The 17744-nt window shown below is 37.5% G+C and overlaps 1 protein-coding gene across 6 annotated transcripts in view; it reads left to right on the top strand.

Annotated features, from left to right (window-relative positions):
• The window catches only part of NF1 (neurofibromin 1), a 295569-nt gene that overhangs the window by 251576 nt on the left and 26249 nt on the right, over positions 1 to 17744 (top strand). For all 6 annotated transcript variants that reach the window (XM_063628603.1, XM_055255928.2, XM_063628607.1 and 3 more), the window contains 11 exons: positions 164 to 304; positions 473 to 752; positions 1204 to 1418; positions 1655 to 1716; positions 1861 to 1975; positions 2540 to 2641; positions 4317 to 4457; positions 7960 to 8086; positions 10625 to 10756; positions 11686 to 11821; positions 13771 to 13928. In XM_063628603.1, coding sequence (XP_063484673.1) covers positions 164 to 304; positions 473 to 752; positions 1204 to 1418; positions 1655 to 1716; positions 1861 to 1975; positions 2540 to 2641; positions 4317 to 4457; positions 7960 to 8086; positions 10625 to 10756; positions 11686 to 11821; positions 13771 to 13928 — 1609 coding nt within the window. The remainder of the gene's footprint in view (positions 1 to 163; positions 305 to 472; positions 753 to 1203; positions 1419 to 1654; positions 1717 to 1860; positions 1976 to 2539; positions 2642 to 4316; positions 4458 to 7959; positions 8087 to 10624; positions 10757 to 11685; positions 11822 to 13770; positions 13929 to 17744) is intronic.

The following is a 17744-nucleotide window of genomic DNA, read 5'->3' on the forward strand; positions in this document are numbered from 1 at the left end:
ATTTTATAGTAAATTGTATTTACTGTAAATAAAATCTAGTATTTTTGAGGCCTCAGGTAAAATAGAATTTTCATATTGATTAGGCTGTTCCAATGAATATTTTTTAATTAAAAATTAAATTGGTAGAGTGATTAAAAACATGTTATTTTCCTTCTTCAACTAGATTACAGATCTGCTTGATGTTGTACTAGACAGTTTCATCAAAACCAGTGCAACAGGTGGCTTGGGATCAATAAAAGCTGAGGTGATGGCAGATACTGCTGTAGCTTTGGCTTCTGGAAATGTGAAATTGGTTTCAAGCAAGGTAATCACTTTTCTTTTGCCTTCTGTACTATAGCATATCTGTTTTATCATCAGGAGGTTTTTTGTTTTGTAATTACTTGTAAATTAAACTGAACTTTTTTGTGCTAAAACTTTTAGTCCCATGTTTTGTTTTGTTTTTTTTTTTTAAAAAAATCCTGCTTCTTTACAGGTTATTGGAAGGATGTGCAAAATAATTGACAAGACATGCTTATCTCCAACTCCTACTTTAGAACAACATCTTATGTGGGATGATATTGCTATTTTAGCACGCTACATGCTGATGCTGTCCTTCAACAATTCCCTTGATGTGGCAGCTCATCTTCCCTACCTCTTCCACGTTGTTACTTTCTTAGTAGCCACAGGTCCGCTCTCCCTTAGAGCTTCCACACATGGACTGGTCATTAATATCATTCACTCTCTGTGTACTTGTTCACAGCTTCATTTTAGTGGTAAGTTCTAGGAAAGGAATTTGTGTTTACCAGTTCCTTTCTCCATTTTACTTCACCTGATCAATATAGATTATCTTATTTATGTTTGTGCCCTAACACCAAGTTGCTAATTTAAGCCTGCAGTAATGACATGAAATATTACCAAAAAGAAAATAAATTACTTCCATTCCATATCAAGCTATAGTAAAGATTTTCTACATACTTGTCATGTAGAGTTATCCCATAAGCGGAATACTCAGTGCCAGTTGACCATGTTCAATTACCAGCACTAATTTGTAGATAAATGCAGCAAGGAGCATTAATACAATGTATCTAGAGGTTTGATTTAGGGAGCATGATTATATAATTTTTATATGGTATTCAAATTTTCTAAATTCAAAATGAAACATGGAACTTTAGAAATTAAAAAGTAATATTTTCTGTCTTTACTTGTTCCTTTATTCTCTTACAGAAGAGACCAAGCAAGTTTTGAGACTCAGTCTGACAGAGTTCTCACTACCCAAATTTTACTTGCTATTTGGCATTAGCAAAGTCAAGTCAGCTGCTGTCATTGCCTTCCGTTCCAGTTACCGGGACAGGTCATTCTCTCCTGGCTCCTATGAGAGAGAGACTTTTGCTTTGACATCCTTGGAAACAGTCACAGAAGCTTTGTTGGAGATCATGGAGGTATAGAAGCCAAAATGATAAGAAACTAAGTTAAAATCTTTTTTAAAAAATATGTTAATACTATATAGAAGAAATATTGGTTTATTGTGCTATTTTGTACTTAATGCTTAAATAAAAACACTTGCATGGACTGTGTTATTGGTAACAGGTCACTTAATGACATCACAATAAACATTATTTAAACAGTTCTAAAATCATTTATGTACAATATGTATTCAGAGTATCCCCTTTTTTAGGCATGCATGAGAGATATTCCAACGTGCAAGTGGCTGGACCAGTGGACAGAACTAGCTCAAAGGTATGTCCCAAATTAAATATAAGTTGTAAAAATATGTGTATTGTTGAAAATACAGCTATTACTCTATGATCAATGTTATAATTTATTATTTAGTATATATAAACACAAAGGTTTTTATAAGTTCTGTGGATCTTTTAATTGCAGATTTGCATTCCAATATAATCCATCCCTGCAACCAAGAGCTCTTGTTGTCTTTGGGTGTATTAGCAAACGAGTGTCTCATGGGCAAATAAAGCAGATAATCCGTATTCTTAGCAAGGTACCTGTTCCGCCCTCACTTCTCCCAAATATTTATGGTTCTCAAGTTGTAAAGCATATCTTTCATTTTTCTAAAAGACATTTAAATTTGAGGTCAATAAAGTATCTTATATGTTACTTACTAAGCCTTTAAAATGTATTTTGATTATTTATTGTAATTCTTTGAAGAAGTTTTCTCTAAAGAAGCTGTCTTTATATGTAAACTCTGATTACTTCAATAAGGAAGATGTCTTTAAAATAAAATATGTTGCCTCTTTTGCTAAGCAGGTACACTTAGTATTTTACCAGTTTTCAAAGCATTTAATTATATGGTAAGACTGTAGCCTTGTATAAAATTATTTAATTTGTAATTACTATAATAATGTCTGACTCTTATAATGTAGAAATGTCAAAAAATAAGAAAACAAATGTACATTAAGCTAGCTACCAAGATCACCATAGCATTAGAAATCATTCTAGCATTTATTAAATAAGTAAATGTTCCTGAATTCATTCTGAGATTCAGTTTAGGAGTTAATGTTTTATTTCAATGAAAGTAAAATAAAAAATTCTGTTTTCCTAAAAGGCACTTGAGAGTTGCTTAAAAGGACCTGATACTTACAACAGTCAAGTTCTGATAGAAGCTACAGTAATAGCACTAACCAAATTACAGCCACTTCTTAATAAGGTAATTACTGTATAGAAAATGAGTGCATTCATTTTGGGTATCAGTGTTGAATGTTACTTACTTTCAAAGAGTTTAGAAAATAAGATGAATTGAGAGTAAGTTATAAAGAAAAAACTATAGTTAAAGTAGAACCTCTTAAATTTTAGTTGTTTGAAGTAGTTAGAAGAAGAGTAAGTATGGATAGTATGTTCTCAAGCGCTTGTAAGTTTTTGGTCTCATCAGTGCTAAAGAAAAGATAGGTATATATTCTTAATTATTTTATCTTATAAGTATTAATTATCTGCTATTGCCAAGTACTGTTTTAGGCGCTAGAGATAGAGTACCAACAAAGCCCATAAAACTCACTGCCTTCATGGAGCTTACTTTCTGGGGTGGGTGTGGAGGTTGGGGAGTGAATGGATAATAAAGTAAACAAAATACATAGTATGTTAGTGATTATTACTATGGAGAAATTAAAGCTGACAGAAGTATACTTGATCATCTTAAGAGTTTGGGTGCCAAATGAAGATTATATTTAAAAGGAGTAAAATGAAGTGGCCACTGTTTTAGGATGGTCTGACCTTATCCCATTTTTATATTTAACATATCTGGACATCATGTCTTCGTATTAATAAAATGAAAAGTCTTAGATTAAATAATGGCATGGTATTAGCCTCCAGTTCTAAAGTGGTTTAATTCTGTGATTTGAGTACAAAGGTATGCTAGACTTGGGAGAGATAACAGAGAAATACCTGTTATACTCCTGGTTTGTCTACAGACATCCTAATTTTATATTATACAAAATGGTTCTCTGGTCCCCATCTTATAAGTGAAAATGAGCTCAGAAGGGCTAAATAACTTGCCCAAAGTCACATACCTAATAAAAGAACCATGATTCTAATGCGATACTATTTGACTCTAAAGTCCATGTATTTTCCCTAATGTCACAGTGCTAAATAAAGATTGCCAATAATAAATACTTTTAATTTGGAGCAGCAAGAGATTACCATACTGGTTAAGAGTGACAAGAAGTTGAAAAGACAGAGTTTAAACTAAAGTTAAAGGGAAACATAGGAGTTAATGTAGGTAGAGTGAAAGGGAGAGAGCTGCACAAGAATGCCAGGACAATGGAGGGAAGGTGGGTAGAACATTCTAGTTGTAATACAGTAGCTTTTCAAAGGAATCGAGAGAGGGAAAGTTGTGAGGACTGGATAGACCTCATCTCACATTCAGCATTGTTCAAAAAAGAGTTTGGAAATGTACAGTTTTTAGGCAGACAAGTCATACGATGAAAGCAGGACTTAGATCCTGGTGGTAGTGTGCACAGTGGATTGGAGTAGGGAGAAACTGAAGTAAAAAGAATCCACCTTTATAATAAAGAAGGTTGGCATGTGGTAATGTCATTAGCAATAAGAAAGAAAGGACAGATACAAAAGAGACTACTCTAGAAGAATCAAATCTTGGTGACTGGATTTAGAAATCAAAGAACAGGGAGAAGTCAAAGGAGGTGCTAAGTAACATTCTCAGTCCAGCTAACAGTGGAAAAGTGAAGAGCTTACTCGTATCTTTATTTTCCCCTAAAGAGAAAACATGGGTAATTTAGGAAGATAAGCTGCTTTATTTTTAACTGCAGTGTGTTTGAAAGAGACTACGTCATGATTCATCTTACTAGCCTCAAACATGTCTCCTTTGCCAGGACTCGCCTCTGCACAAAGCCCTCTTTTGGGTAGCTGTGGCTGTGCTGCAGCTTGATGAGGTCAACTTGTATTCAGCAGGCACTGCACTTCTTGAACAAAACCTACATACTTTAGATAGTCTCCGTATATTCAATGACAAGGTAAGCAAACTTTGCCTTGAGGTTCCTAGATTACTCAGATTTAGTACTCTTCCATCTTTTGTTGTTGCTATTCTTTAAAATCACAAGAAGTCCATAACTTAAATATGAATTTGTATAACGTAACTTATTGTGAGTATATTTCCTTACCAGCTCATAAAGAACTATGTAAACTTGAATGCATATTTTTTACATAAAAATAGCAAAAAAACAAAAAAAATAACAGTACTGGCCTAATACTAGTAGAATTACAGAATAAGGATAAATAATACATGATCATCCTTACAGAACGAGGATAAATAATACATGGTAATAATATTAATAGCTACCATGCCAGGCCGTATGCTAAGCACTATACATTTATTTTTAATTTTCATAACCTTAAGATAAAGGTTAGCATTCTCTGCCCCCCATTTCACAAGTGAAGAAATAATCTAAAAGTAATCTTAGTTTTACTTAATAATGCCACTTAATGAAAAATGTGTATAATTCATAGTAGATAAGGAAGTTGGAGAGTCTAAAGTAAACTTTTGGGTACTTAATTTTACTAGTTGTTTTATTCTGTCTAATCTTACTTTAAAATATGCCATTAGTGGCCAGGAGTGGTGGCTCACACCTGTAATCCCAGCACTTTGGGAGGCCAAGACAGGTAGATCAGTTGAGCTCAGGAGTTAGAGACCAGCCTGGGCAACATGCAAAACCCCATCTCTACAAAAAAGGCAAAAATCAGCTGGGCATGGTGGCATGCACCTACAATCTCAGCTACTCGGGAGGTGAGGTAGGAGGATTGCTGGAGCCTGGGAGGCAGAGGTTGCAGTAAGCTGAGATCACGCCACTGCACTCCAGCTTGGGCAACAGAGTAAGACCCTGTCTCCAAAAAAAGTGTGTATGCATATATTACATACACACATATATATGTAATGTATGTGTATATAGATAAAGTGTATGTGTGTGTGTGTATATATATATACACACACATAAAATATGTAAAATCCAACTCCAATTAAGGTTAATAAATGTTAGGAGGGGTGCTAATGGTGTGTGTGTGTGTGTATGTGTGTGTGTGCGTGTGTATATATGAACATGGGCAAATTACTGCTTAGTTCCTTTCTAATTTGTAAAATGGAGATCTGATTGGGGTTGGATTTTAGTTCATAGAGAATAGAGGAGAGAATAAAATAGTATGAAATTATGTCCCTTTTGTCTTTGGATAAAAATGGGAAGGGTCTAGGAGAAAAGAGGGGAATGTTTTTAAAAGAATGTGTATATACAGTGAGATTTGCTTGTAGTGAAATTAACTGAACTGTGGGTAGAAAGAACAGGATTATGGTTTTAAGTGTAAAGATGCTTGGTCTAAACATTATTAGTTCAGTCTACCAGAGGTAGTGTGAACCTGGAACAGATATGGGTCTGAGAAATATGGGAACAAAATTTTAGAGGTAAGAGGTCTTATGGAGTTTATTAATCAGACCTCCATTTTGCAAATTAGAAAGGAACTAAGAAGTAACTTGCCCATGCTTGTACATCTGTTTCGGGACTAGAACCCCTCTGTCCTAATTCTCGTTGCCGTTTTTCTAAAACTGTTTTGGGACAGTGGTGGTCGGTGATAGCTAGTTGTTGGCTATTTATATATTAAGAATATTTGCATAGATGTCTTCTTTTGTGAAGTGTCTGTTCATGTCCTTCGCCCACATCTATGCAGCCAAAAAACACATAAAAAAATGCTCATCATCACTGGCCATCAGAGAAATGCAAATCAAAACCACAGTGAGATACCATCTCACACCAGTTAGAATGGCCATCATTAAAAAGTCAGGAAACAACAGGTGCTGGAGAGGATGTGGAGAAATAGGAACACTTTTACACTGTTGGTGGGACTGTAAACTAGTTCAACCATTGTGGAAGTCAGTGTGGCGATTCCTCAGGGATCTAGAACTAGAAATACCATCTGACCCAGCCATCCCATTACTGGGTATATACCCAAAGGACTATAAATCATGCTGCTATAAAGACACATGCACACGTATGTTTGTTGCAGCACTATTCACAATAGCAAAGACTTGGAACCAACCCAAATGTCCAAAAACGATAGACTGGATTAAGAAAATGTGGCACATATACACCATGGAATACTATGCAGCCATAAAAAATGATGAGTTCATGTCCTTTGTAGGGACATGGATGAAACTGGAAACCATCATTCTCAGTAAACTATCGCAAGGACAAAAAACCAAACACCGCATGTTCTCACTCATAGGTGGGAATTGAACAATGAGAACTCATGGACACAGGAAGGGGAACATCATACTCCGGGGACTGTTGTGGGGTGGGGGGAGTGGGGAGGGACAGCATTAGGAGATATACCTAATGCTAAATGACGAGTTAATGGGTGCAGCAAATCAACATGGCACATGGATACATATGTAACAAACCTGCACATTGTGCACATGTACCCTAAAACTTTAATAATAAAAAAAAATTTTAAAAAAAGAATATTTGCAAATTGGTTGGGTGCAGTGGCTCATGCTTGTAATTCCAGCACTCTGGGAGGCCGAGTTGGGAGGATCACTTGAGGTCAGGAGTTCGAGACCAACCTGGCCAACATGGTGACACCCTGTCTCTACTAAAAATACAAAAATTAGCCAGGGTGGCACATGTTTGTAATTCCAGCAACCTGGGAGGCTGAGGTGGGAGGATCACTTGAACCCAGGAGGTTGCAGTGAGCCAAGATGGTGCCACTGCACTCCAGCCTTGGTGACAGAGTGAGACTCCATCTCAAAAAAAGAATATTTGCAAATGGAGCATTGCAAATGGGGCATCTGCCTTGGTATTTTCATCTTCAGAACAGCCCAGTATCAGGAGCTAATATTGATTCTAGTGCCCTTTGGATGCTAGGCATCAGAGTTAATAAGCATGTTAAAAGTCACCAGGGGCTGGGCGCGGTGACTCACGCTTGTAATCCCAGCACTTTGGGAGGCCGAGGTGGGCGGATCACGAGGTCGGGAGCTCAAGACCACGGTGAAACCCCATCTCTACTAAAAAATACAAAAAAATTAGCCGGGCGTGGTGGCGGGCGCCTGTAGTCCCAGCTACTCAGAGAGGCTGAGGCAGGAGAATGGCGTGAACCCGGGAGGCGGAGCTTGCAGTGAGCCGAGATTGCGCCACTGCACTCCAGCCTGGGCGACAGAGCGAGACTCCGTCTCAAAAAAAAAAAAAAAAAAAAAGTCACCAGGATGTAAATTGACAGTCATTTATTTTGTATTGTAAATAAAAGTGATTTCATCTTCCACTATCTTCTTATTTATATGCTTGACTGTCTTGCACCAGTTAATTCGTAGTAGCTAAAATGTTCTGTGGTTTTCTGCAGTCAACTGAAAATAATTTCTCTCAAATTGAAAGGATTACTTATCTTGTCATACTATTGAACACAAAAACCAATTAAGTGAGCCTTTAAAGAAAGCTACTGTGTGAACCTCATCAACCATCTCATGATTATCTTTAATAGAGTCCAGAGGAAGTATTTATGGCAATCCGGAATCCTCTGGAGTGGCACTGCAAGCAAATGGATCATTTTGTTGGACTCAATTTCAACTCTAACTTTAACTTTGCATTGGTTGGACACCTTTTAAAAGGTAAAAAAGCCTTATGTTAGAATATTTTTATGAAATAGTATTAAAAAACCAGAAGTAATTTGAATAAGTGATTACTTGAAATAAATTGAAGTAAGTTAGCCCATATGTCTTACTTTAAATGCAAACTAGGCCGGGCGTTGTGGCTCACCTCTGTAATACCAACACTTTGGGAGGCTGAGGCAGGAGGATCACTTGAGGCTAGGAGTTTGAGGCCAGCCTAGGCAACATAGTGAGACTTCATCTCTACAGAAAATTTAAAAATTAGCCAGGCATGGTGACACGTGCTTGTAGTCCCAGCTACGTAGGAGGCGTAGATGGGAGGATTGCTTGAGCCTGGGAAGTCGAGGCTACAGTGAGCTGTGATCACACCACTGCACTCAGCCTAGGTAACAGAGTGAGACTTTGTCTCAAAAAATAAATAAATAAGTGCAAACTATATCTGTCTTAATGAGTTGTGTTTTATTCAGTATGTGTTTTATGAGAGCCTCATTTCCAATTCAAATATCAGATTTGCCTGAAAAAAGAGTTTATTCTGGCTGGGTATGGTGGCTCACACCTGTAGTCCCAGCACTCTGGGAGGCCAAAGCAGAAGGATCTCTTGGGCTCAGGAGTTCAAGACCAGCCTGGGCAATATGGTGAAACCCCCTTTCTACAAAAAATACAAAACATTAGCCAGGTGTGGTGGCACGTGCCTATAGTGCCAGCTACTTGGGAGGCTGAGGAAGGAGAATCACTTGAGCCCAGGAGGTCAAGGCTGCAGTGGGCCATGATCGTGCCACTGCACTCCAGCCCGGGTGACAGAGTGAGACCCTGCCTAAAAAAAAAAAAAAAAAAAAAATAGAGTTGATTCTTATAAAAACCTACATACTGAGTCTGATAATAGCTATATTAATAGTAACAATACCTAAGTATCTTACTGATTTTCAAAATAAAACAGACTGCAAATCACTAAGTGTTATTTGAATAATTTATATTAGAAAATGTTAAGAGATTTGATCACAGATTTTCTTCAACTTGTTTATAGTTTATTGTTGATTAATACTATCATTTTATACCATTGTACATCACCTTTCTGGTACCCTATCCTCACCCCTTTCTATATTGCTTATAGCCAGTGATCTCCAGCTATTCCTCAGAGCCCACTCATTCACTTCCTAACCTGGTTTTACTCCCCATGGCTAACTTCACAGCTTGTTAACTTTGGTTCATTAACATGGAGCAGTCATGGCCAGAGACTGCAGTTAATAAGAACAGCATGTAGTGGTGGGTCAGAAGCAAAGCAGGGTAAAGTAACACCTGGGATAAGGAGCTGGCATGAACGCCAGTGGTCTCGGAAGTGGATTTGGCCACAATGGAGATTCAAGCTATAGCTTGAGTCAACAATTTTGTATCAATTTAAATCTTAGGCTTGAGGGACCATGGAGATGCCCCCAGTTTTTATGAGAGAGAGAGAGATATGCGTACACCCACTATTGTGAATGTATGCATTTGATTTCACTTTCTTATGAAATTTCTACAAAAAATATTGACAGTGTTAATCTCTACGGTCAATGGAGATTTCTCAAAAAGTACTACACTTACTAAAGGATACCAAGATAAGTAATTGCAACTGGGCTAATAAAGTGCTTACTTATTCTTTATATCTAAAAGAATACCAGGCTGGGCACAGCGGCTCACGCCTGTAATCCCAGCAGTTTGGGAGGCCGAGGCAGGCTGATTGCTTGAGGCCAAGAGTTCAAGACCAGCCTGGCCAACATGGTGAAACCCCTGCTTGAAGGCAAGAGTTGAAGACCAGCCTGGCCAACACGGTGAATCCCCATCTCTACTAAAAATACAAAAATTAGACAGGTGAGGTGGTGCACACCTGTAGTTCCAGCCACTCAGGAGGCTGAGGCACAAGAATTGCTTGAACCTGGGAGGCAGAGGTTGCAGTGAGCCAAGATCCTACCACTGCACTCCAGCCTTTGTGACAGAGTGACACTCTGTCTTAAAAGACAAGAAAAGAAAAGAAGACCAGATACTTTCCATGTTCAAATCACCCATTTTTAAATGGAGTTAGCATTAATGATTAAAAGCTGGCCAAAGATCAAATTTATCCTCTAATCAACCCTGTTTATTGGGCCCTTAGAGCATATACTTCCTATGTCATCAGCTTTTCTTTTAATTAAAAATGTTTTTGTAAAAGAACTCTATTTTCAAAAGAAATCTTAAGGAGAATTCTAATACATAGATTTTTTTTTTTTAAATCCCTGTGCTGCTTTAGGGAATAGAAGATCTGAAACACTATCATGTTTTTTAATTTTCCTCTTCCTGGAGTACTGTAGAGTTCTAGGGAATATTCTACACATTTTTGGTACTTAATCTTATACATAATTAATTATTCACATTCACATATGCATGTTTTACCTTCCCAAACGGCTATTCTTGGAAAGTAGGAGTTATATTTCCGTTCCTTGCAGAGTTGTTAGTCAGGGAAGAAGACCTCAGCAGATACTTGTTCAAAAAATTAATTCTTACTTGTTTGTTTGTTTTTTGTAGGGTACAGGCATCCTTCACCTGCCATTGTTGCAAGAACAGTCAGAATTTTACATACACTACTAACTCTGGTTAACAAACACAGAAATTGTGACAAATTTGAAGTGAATACACAGAGCGTGGCCTACTTAGCAGGTAAAAACACAAAATAAACAAAATTAATCTTGCTACATCTATATATAAGGATCACTCAAAAAGTACAAATACCTATAGGTTTTTTGGCGGTTGCTTGGCAGAGCAGAAAGTTCACAGTCTAGTCCTTTAGTGGTGGTTAAAATTTTGAGAGTTTTGCCAGAACATTTTTCTGTAGGAAAAAATTTAATTCCCATTAAAATCTGAAATGTGTTCCCTTGGTCATCTTTGGTTCAAGACACTACAGTGGCTCTCTGTTAACCGTCATAAAATCTGAATGCTTCAGTCTAGCATCCTGGGCCCTTAAATAGCCCTCTCAGTTCTGTTATCTTTCTCTAAATTTCATGAGCCTCATTTTTTATTACCACTCCAAATGGATGAGCTATTTTAAGCTAATCTACTTGCCATCTCCTACAAGCAACTGCCTCTTCAATATTCATTCCTTATGTCGTTTTATCTGGAATATCTGCCCTATCCCCACCATTGCATTAAAGCTTCCTATTTGCTCTTATCTGATTTTTGTTTCTCTACTCAGCAACACTTAGCACTTACGTACAATACAATTCTTGAACATAGTTGTCTGATGGAAAGTGCTGATTCTCAGTTTCACAGACTTGTATTTGTTCAACTTTTTTGTTTGAACCGTATCACCTTGTGCAAATCATTTCACATCTCAGTATTTTTTCTCATTCAGCTTAATAATACCTGCCCTGCCTATTATTTGTTTGTTAAAAATCAAACGTACATTGAAGCACTTGGAAAATAAAAGATGCTTATTAATTCTCTGTATATTTCATATTTATGTAGTCTTCCAAAATATGTGCACATTTAACAGGTATTACCCTCTTTAGGAGACTGTAAGAAGTTCATCCTATTTTAAGTCACACTTGTGACTTGTTAAATTTTTTAACCTGCCACTGTTTTCCTTTTAGCTTTACTTACAGTGTCTGAAGAAGTTCGAAGTCGCTGCAGCCTAAAACATAGAAAGTCACTTCTTCTTACTGATATTTCAATGGAAAATGTTCCTATGGATACATATCCCATTCATCATGGTGACCCTACCTATAGGTAAGTGGATTTACTCTCCTATAATTACATAATCATAATCAAGTTTCAATTTTCCAGCTAATAGAGGCAAGCAGCAGAGTAATCTAGAAGGTAACATGGCAGAAATCTAGAGATGGCCTAGGAAGAGTGTGTAAGTCAAACTCATTTTATAAATGTGTAGTATTTTATGTGGGTTAGTAGGAAAGTTATTCTTCCAGTCTAATTGTGCTAATGTTAACATTAGTTTGCCTCTGAAGCACAGACCAAATGAACAATGAAAAGAGATGCTCTTGAAAATATTAGGTTGTAGGGGAAGGGCCTGGGGAAAAAAACTAATGCGAAATATAAACAACACATGTGCTTGGATAGAGAACGAATCTATACAGATTTGTAAAAATACAGACACGCTAACACATTTGTTGTATTTACTTATATCACACAAGTTATTTAAAAGTTTTCTATAATGTAGACTTAGATGGTAAAAATCATATCTGCTATACTTGGGTTTGGGTAGTATATTTTTCAGTATAATTTAGAGAAATTTCATGAAAATGGCATCATTAGGGGATTTTTCTGTATTTTCAATTAAATAAAAATATCTTTAAGGTTTAGAGACAGTGTTGAACATAGAAAAGTTATCTTCTGTTCACAAAACTCATATCATTCCATTTATCAACATCCTGCTTTTTGATAAAAAGACTTCAACAATTTCCTTAAGATTCTAACAATGTATGCAAAAATTTTTCAAACATACTTGGTATTCAATAGTCTTACTTTTGTCAGTCCCATTATTATATTACTTTGAGATATGCCCTTTTTGTTATAGAAAGGGTAAAATAGTTTGCCTGTGTTCCCCTGTCAAAGTATAAATTAATGTCTGATTTTCTTGTTTTTTAAACAATTGCCTATTTAGACTTAATTTTTTCTGATTTAAAAAATCAGTGCAGTAAGTTCAAGGTCTTTTATCAACATAACTACAGTTAATAACAATGTATTTTATACTTGAAAATTGCTACAAGAGTAGATTCTAAGTATTCTCACCACAAAAGATAAATATATGAGGTAACACATACGTTAATTTGCTTGATTTAGCCATTCTACAATGTAAACATTTTATTTTTATTTTTATTTATTAATTTTTTTTGAGACAGTCTTGCTGTGTCGCCCAGGCTGGAGTGCTGTGGCACAATCTCGGCTCACTACAACCTCCGCCTCCTGGGTTCAAGTGATTCTCCTGCCTCATCCTCCCGAGTAGCTGGGATTACGGGCATGTGCCACCAATGCCTGGCTAATTTTTGTATTTTTGTAGAGATGGGGTTTCACCATGTTGGGCAGGCTGGTCTTGAACTCCTGACCTCAGGTGATCCGCCTGCCTCAGGCTCCCAAAGTGTTGGAATTACAGGCGTGAGCCACAGCGCCCAGCCAATGTAAACATATTTTAAAACATCATGTTGTACACCAAGCTTGTTCAACCCATGGCCTGCAGGCTGCATGCAGCCCAGGACGGCTTTGAATGCAGCCCAACACAAATTTGTAAACTTTTTTAAAACATTAAGAGATTTTTTGGGGTTTTTTTTTTTTTTTTTTTTAAGCTCATCAACTGTAGTTAGTGTTAGTGTATTTTATGTGTGGCCCAGTATATTCTTCTAATTCCAGTGTGGCCCAGGAAGGCTAAGAGATTGGACACCCCTGTTGCTATACCTTTTTATTTGTCAGCTTTTAAAAATTGCAGTACCGATCTTTTTGTTCGGCATTTGGTAAGTACCTACTATGTACGAGATACTATGGCAAGAAAGTTGATAATTCCTGGGGGTACACCAAGAGTTTGTATCCTAAAGCCCTTTAAAGTGCAATTTTAAAATTAATTGATTGCTATTGTTAGGAAATAGCACAGCCACTTGGAAGGAGCAAACAATGGTTGTATTTGTCACCATGTTAATTAATTTTTCTCTATTGTTTTCATCTTTCAGGACACTGAAGGAGAGTCAGCCATGGTCCTCTCCCAAAGGTTCTGAAGGATACCTTGCAGCCACCTATCCAACTGTCGGCCAGACCAGTCCCCGCGCCAGGAAATCCATGAGCCTGGACATGGGGCAGCCTTCTCAGGCCAACACTAAGAAGTTGCTTGGTTAGTTTATTTAAATTATGTAGTTTTTAAAATTATTTTAAAAAATAGATATTTTTACTCTTGGAAAATTATTTGAAATTTCGGGATTATCAAAATTTTCCGTCTCATTGTAGCAAAGTTTTTGATGCCATTTAAAAGAGAGTTTGATAGATCAGTTAAGCATTATAAGTTGAGATAGAGAAATGAGAATGGGACCTTGAAATGGTTTTTTCTGAATCTTAGACTAAATATTGTGACTCTCCTTATTTTGTTTTGCCTTGGCTGGCCAGCAGGGAATGGGACTCTGAGACATATTAGATAAATACCTATAAGGAAGGAAGAGTCTTGCTGCACTCAGGGGATTTAATCATATACTGTAATACTTCCCAAAATTATCATCTGAGAGAATATATGAATATGGTATGAAGCTGTAATAGTATTATTTGCCATGATTTCTTTGAAAAGACAAAAAGACATGCTTTTCAATTACTGAAAGAAAATAGGATTCTTTTTTTTCTTTTTTCTTTTCTTGATATGAAGTCTTGTTCTGTTCACCCAGGCTGGAGTGCAGTGGCGCAATCTCAGCTCACTGCAACCTCTGCCTCCCGGGTTCAAGCATTTCTCCTGCCTCAGCCTCCCTAGTAGCTGGGATTACAGGCACACGTCACCACATCTGGCTAACTTTTGTATTTTTAGTAGAGACGAGGTTTCACCATGTTGGCCAGGCTAGTCTTGAACTCCTGACCTCAGGTGATACACCCTCCTCAGCCTCCCAAAGTGCTGAGATTACAGGCATGAGCCACCATGCCTGGCCGGAAGATAGGATTCTTGAAATTAAGATTGCTCAGTTACATCAACATTTATAGAATTTTTGTCTCTGAGAAGTACACCTAAGATGCTGCGAGACTCATTTCCATTTTAGTAACTGAAAGTAAAATGAATGAAAGAACGCACTAGGCCAGGTGCAGTGGCTCACGCCCATAATCCCAGCACTTTGAGGGACTCAGGTGGGAGGATTGCTTGAGTCCAGGAGTTCAAGACCAGCTTGGGCAACATGACAAAACCCATCTCTACAAAAAATACAAAACTTAGCTGGGCATGGTGACGAGCACCTGTAGTCCCAGCTACTTGGGAAGATCACTTGAGCCCAGGAGGTAGGGGTAGCAGTGAGCCAAGATTGCACCACTGCACTCCAGCCTGGGTGACAGAGTGAGACCCTGACTCCAAACAAACAAACAAACCAAAACACTGATCTTACATCGCTCCTCAGAGGAAATGCAGAGATGTTCTTGTATTCCACTGGGTAAAATTGTAATTGTTACTGGAATACATTGGGATCTGTATTTCAGTGGAATGGTTCAGCAGATTTCAGTTATCCATGCAAACATATTTAAGTATCTTTAGGTATTGGAAAAATGTTTGTGTTCATAAGGAAATTAGTGAACAAACAACAAATTGTAACATAAATAACCTGCCAGCAAACCATGAAAGAAATAGAAACCATGAATGTGTCAATCACGGTTACTAGCCACATAGGTGTGTTACTGTTGTTTGAGTTCCCTTCTGTTAGTACCTTGCCATAAATAATCATTTAGGAGTTTCCTGGTTACTTTGTGTTTTGTAGTTCTGGATTTTCATGCAAATGAAGTTGTAAATGAAAAACTAACCTCAAAAAAAAATGTAGTATTGAATTCATTCAACCCATGTACTAAGTGAAAAAGATAAGGTAACTGCCCTGGAAGAGTTTGTAATTTGTGTCCAAGATTTATAATCAGCCAATCACAACAGCAACTCCAGGTGCCAGTAAAATGATATGTCTTGATGGGGGAAACCGGAGATCTGGGGAAATTAGAAAAAAAAACTGCAGAGAAGAGATAACATTTGGGCTGTGTCCCAAAGATTTAATATATGCTTGCAAAATAGACAACAGGATAAGTAGGGGCGTATGTTTAAGAGCAGCAGGGAATAGCAAGAATAAAGAAAAGGCAGGAAAGCAACTGATGATACATCATGGCATCATGGGGAATGGGATAGGAAGTGAGATGAGAAGAAGGACTAGAACTCGATTGGAAACGACTGTGTGCCATGGTAAGAGATTTACACTTATCACGCATTCAGCTGAGGTATTTAAGTAGGGGAAGAACATGACCAAATTTTAATTTTTGCCAAGTTTTTCTAGCAGCAATGTGGATAGACAGGAAGAGATTTTTAGCAAAGGAACCATTTAATAAAATTGATACAGCAATCCAAGCAAAAAAAATGGTGTGGGCCCCACACTAAGGCAGGAGCAATGGGAGAATGGAGAAGAACCAGCAGGTTTGGAGCTGGGCTTAATGGTACACACCTATAGTCCCGGGAACTCAGGAGGCCAAGGCAGGAGGATTGTTTGAGGCTGACCTGGGCAGCATAGTCAGACCCTGTTTCAAAAAAAACAAAAATCAGGTTTGGAATAGGTTTCTGAAGTAGAATGGACATGACTTAGTGACCAATTGTTGCAGGTGAGGAAGGGGAGAAGATTGTGAAGGATGTCAGAAGTTTTTAGTTTTAAAAACTGTCTGGATAGTGATTCCATTCATAGAGATCAGGACTAATATGTTCACAGTACATGATAAATTTAGGTTGATTACATTTGAAATATTTTCAAGACATCCATGAGTATATATCTAAGAGATAAACTACAAGATGTACCTGGAATTCGGGAAGAAAGTAAACAAGTAAACATTTAGAATTGATTAGCTCACAGATAGTGGAAGCTATGGAAGCAGAATGAGATCTTCCAGGAAGAATGCAGAGAATAAAACAAAAAGGACGCGTGAGAAAGGAAGGAAAACTAAATGTAGAAAGTAGTGTCCCAATCTCATGTTTGGAAAGCACTGACTGGTTTTAGAAAACCTGAGTTTTCCATCTGGTCATTGTCTAGATCCCTAGCCATGCTACCTCAGACTAATTACTTAACTGCTCATGGCTTCATCAGTGTACATGTGCATGAAACGAAGAAGCAGGACTAGACCACTTTGGGCTGTTAAATTATTTGGCCTTGGTATTTATGACTATTATGAATAGTTATTCATATTAATTCTTGAGGTAATAGACTTTGTATTTCTCAAGTGTTAAATTGTCAGATTTTATTATATTGGCTTTAATTCTGGCTTTAAAAACATAATACTGTTGGCTGGGCATGGTGGCTCATGCCTGTAATCCCAGCACTCTGGGGAGACCAAGGCAGGTGGATCGCTTGAGCCCAGGAGTTCGAGACCAGCCTAGGCAACATGGAGAAACCCTGTCTCTACTAAAAATAGAAAAATCAGCTGGGTGTGGTAGTGTGTGCCTGTAGTCCCAGCTACTGGGGAGGCTGATGTGGGAGGATCTCCTGAGCCCAGGATGCGGAGGTTGCAGTGAGCTGAAATCATATCACTGCACTCCAGCCTGGGCCACAGAGCGAGACCCTATCAAAAGAAAAAAATAGTGTTAATACATGATTACATGATTAGAGAAAGTAAAAGCCAAATGGGAGATAATGCTACTTGCTATTTTTGAAGCATCTCCCAGTGTATCTAGTTTTTAGTATTTTCAGGCATGCATATCTTTTTTTCAAAGCTTAAAAAATTAAAATCAAACTCTGCTTTTTTCTTAAGCTTAGAAATTACTCATGTATTAATGAGTAGTTCTTGGCACCAGCAGTGTTTCTTAAACTGAAAAGACTGATCAGACGTAGTTGACCTTTGCTACTGAATAATGCCTACCCTTGCATTTATTATCAGTTATCATATTTGTTGATTTACCTCCAGTGTAGTTTGGTTTACCTCCAGTGTACAGAATACAATCCCAGTTTAATTT

Source organism: Symphalangus syndactylus, chromosome 20, assembly GCF_028878055.3.
Source record: "Symphalangus syndactylus isolate Jambi chromosome 20, NHGRI_mSymSyn1-v2.1_pri, whole genome shotgun sequence".
Lineage (NCBI taxonomy): Eukaryota > Metazoa > Chordata > Mammalia > Primates > Hylobatidae > Symphalangus > Symphalangus syndactylus.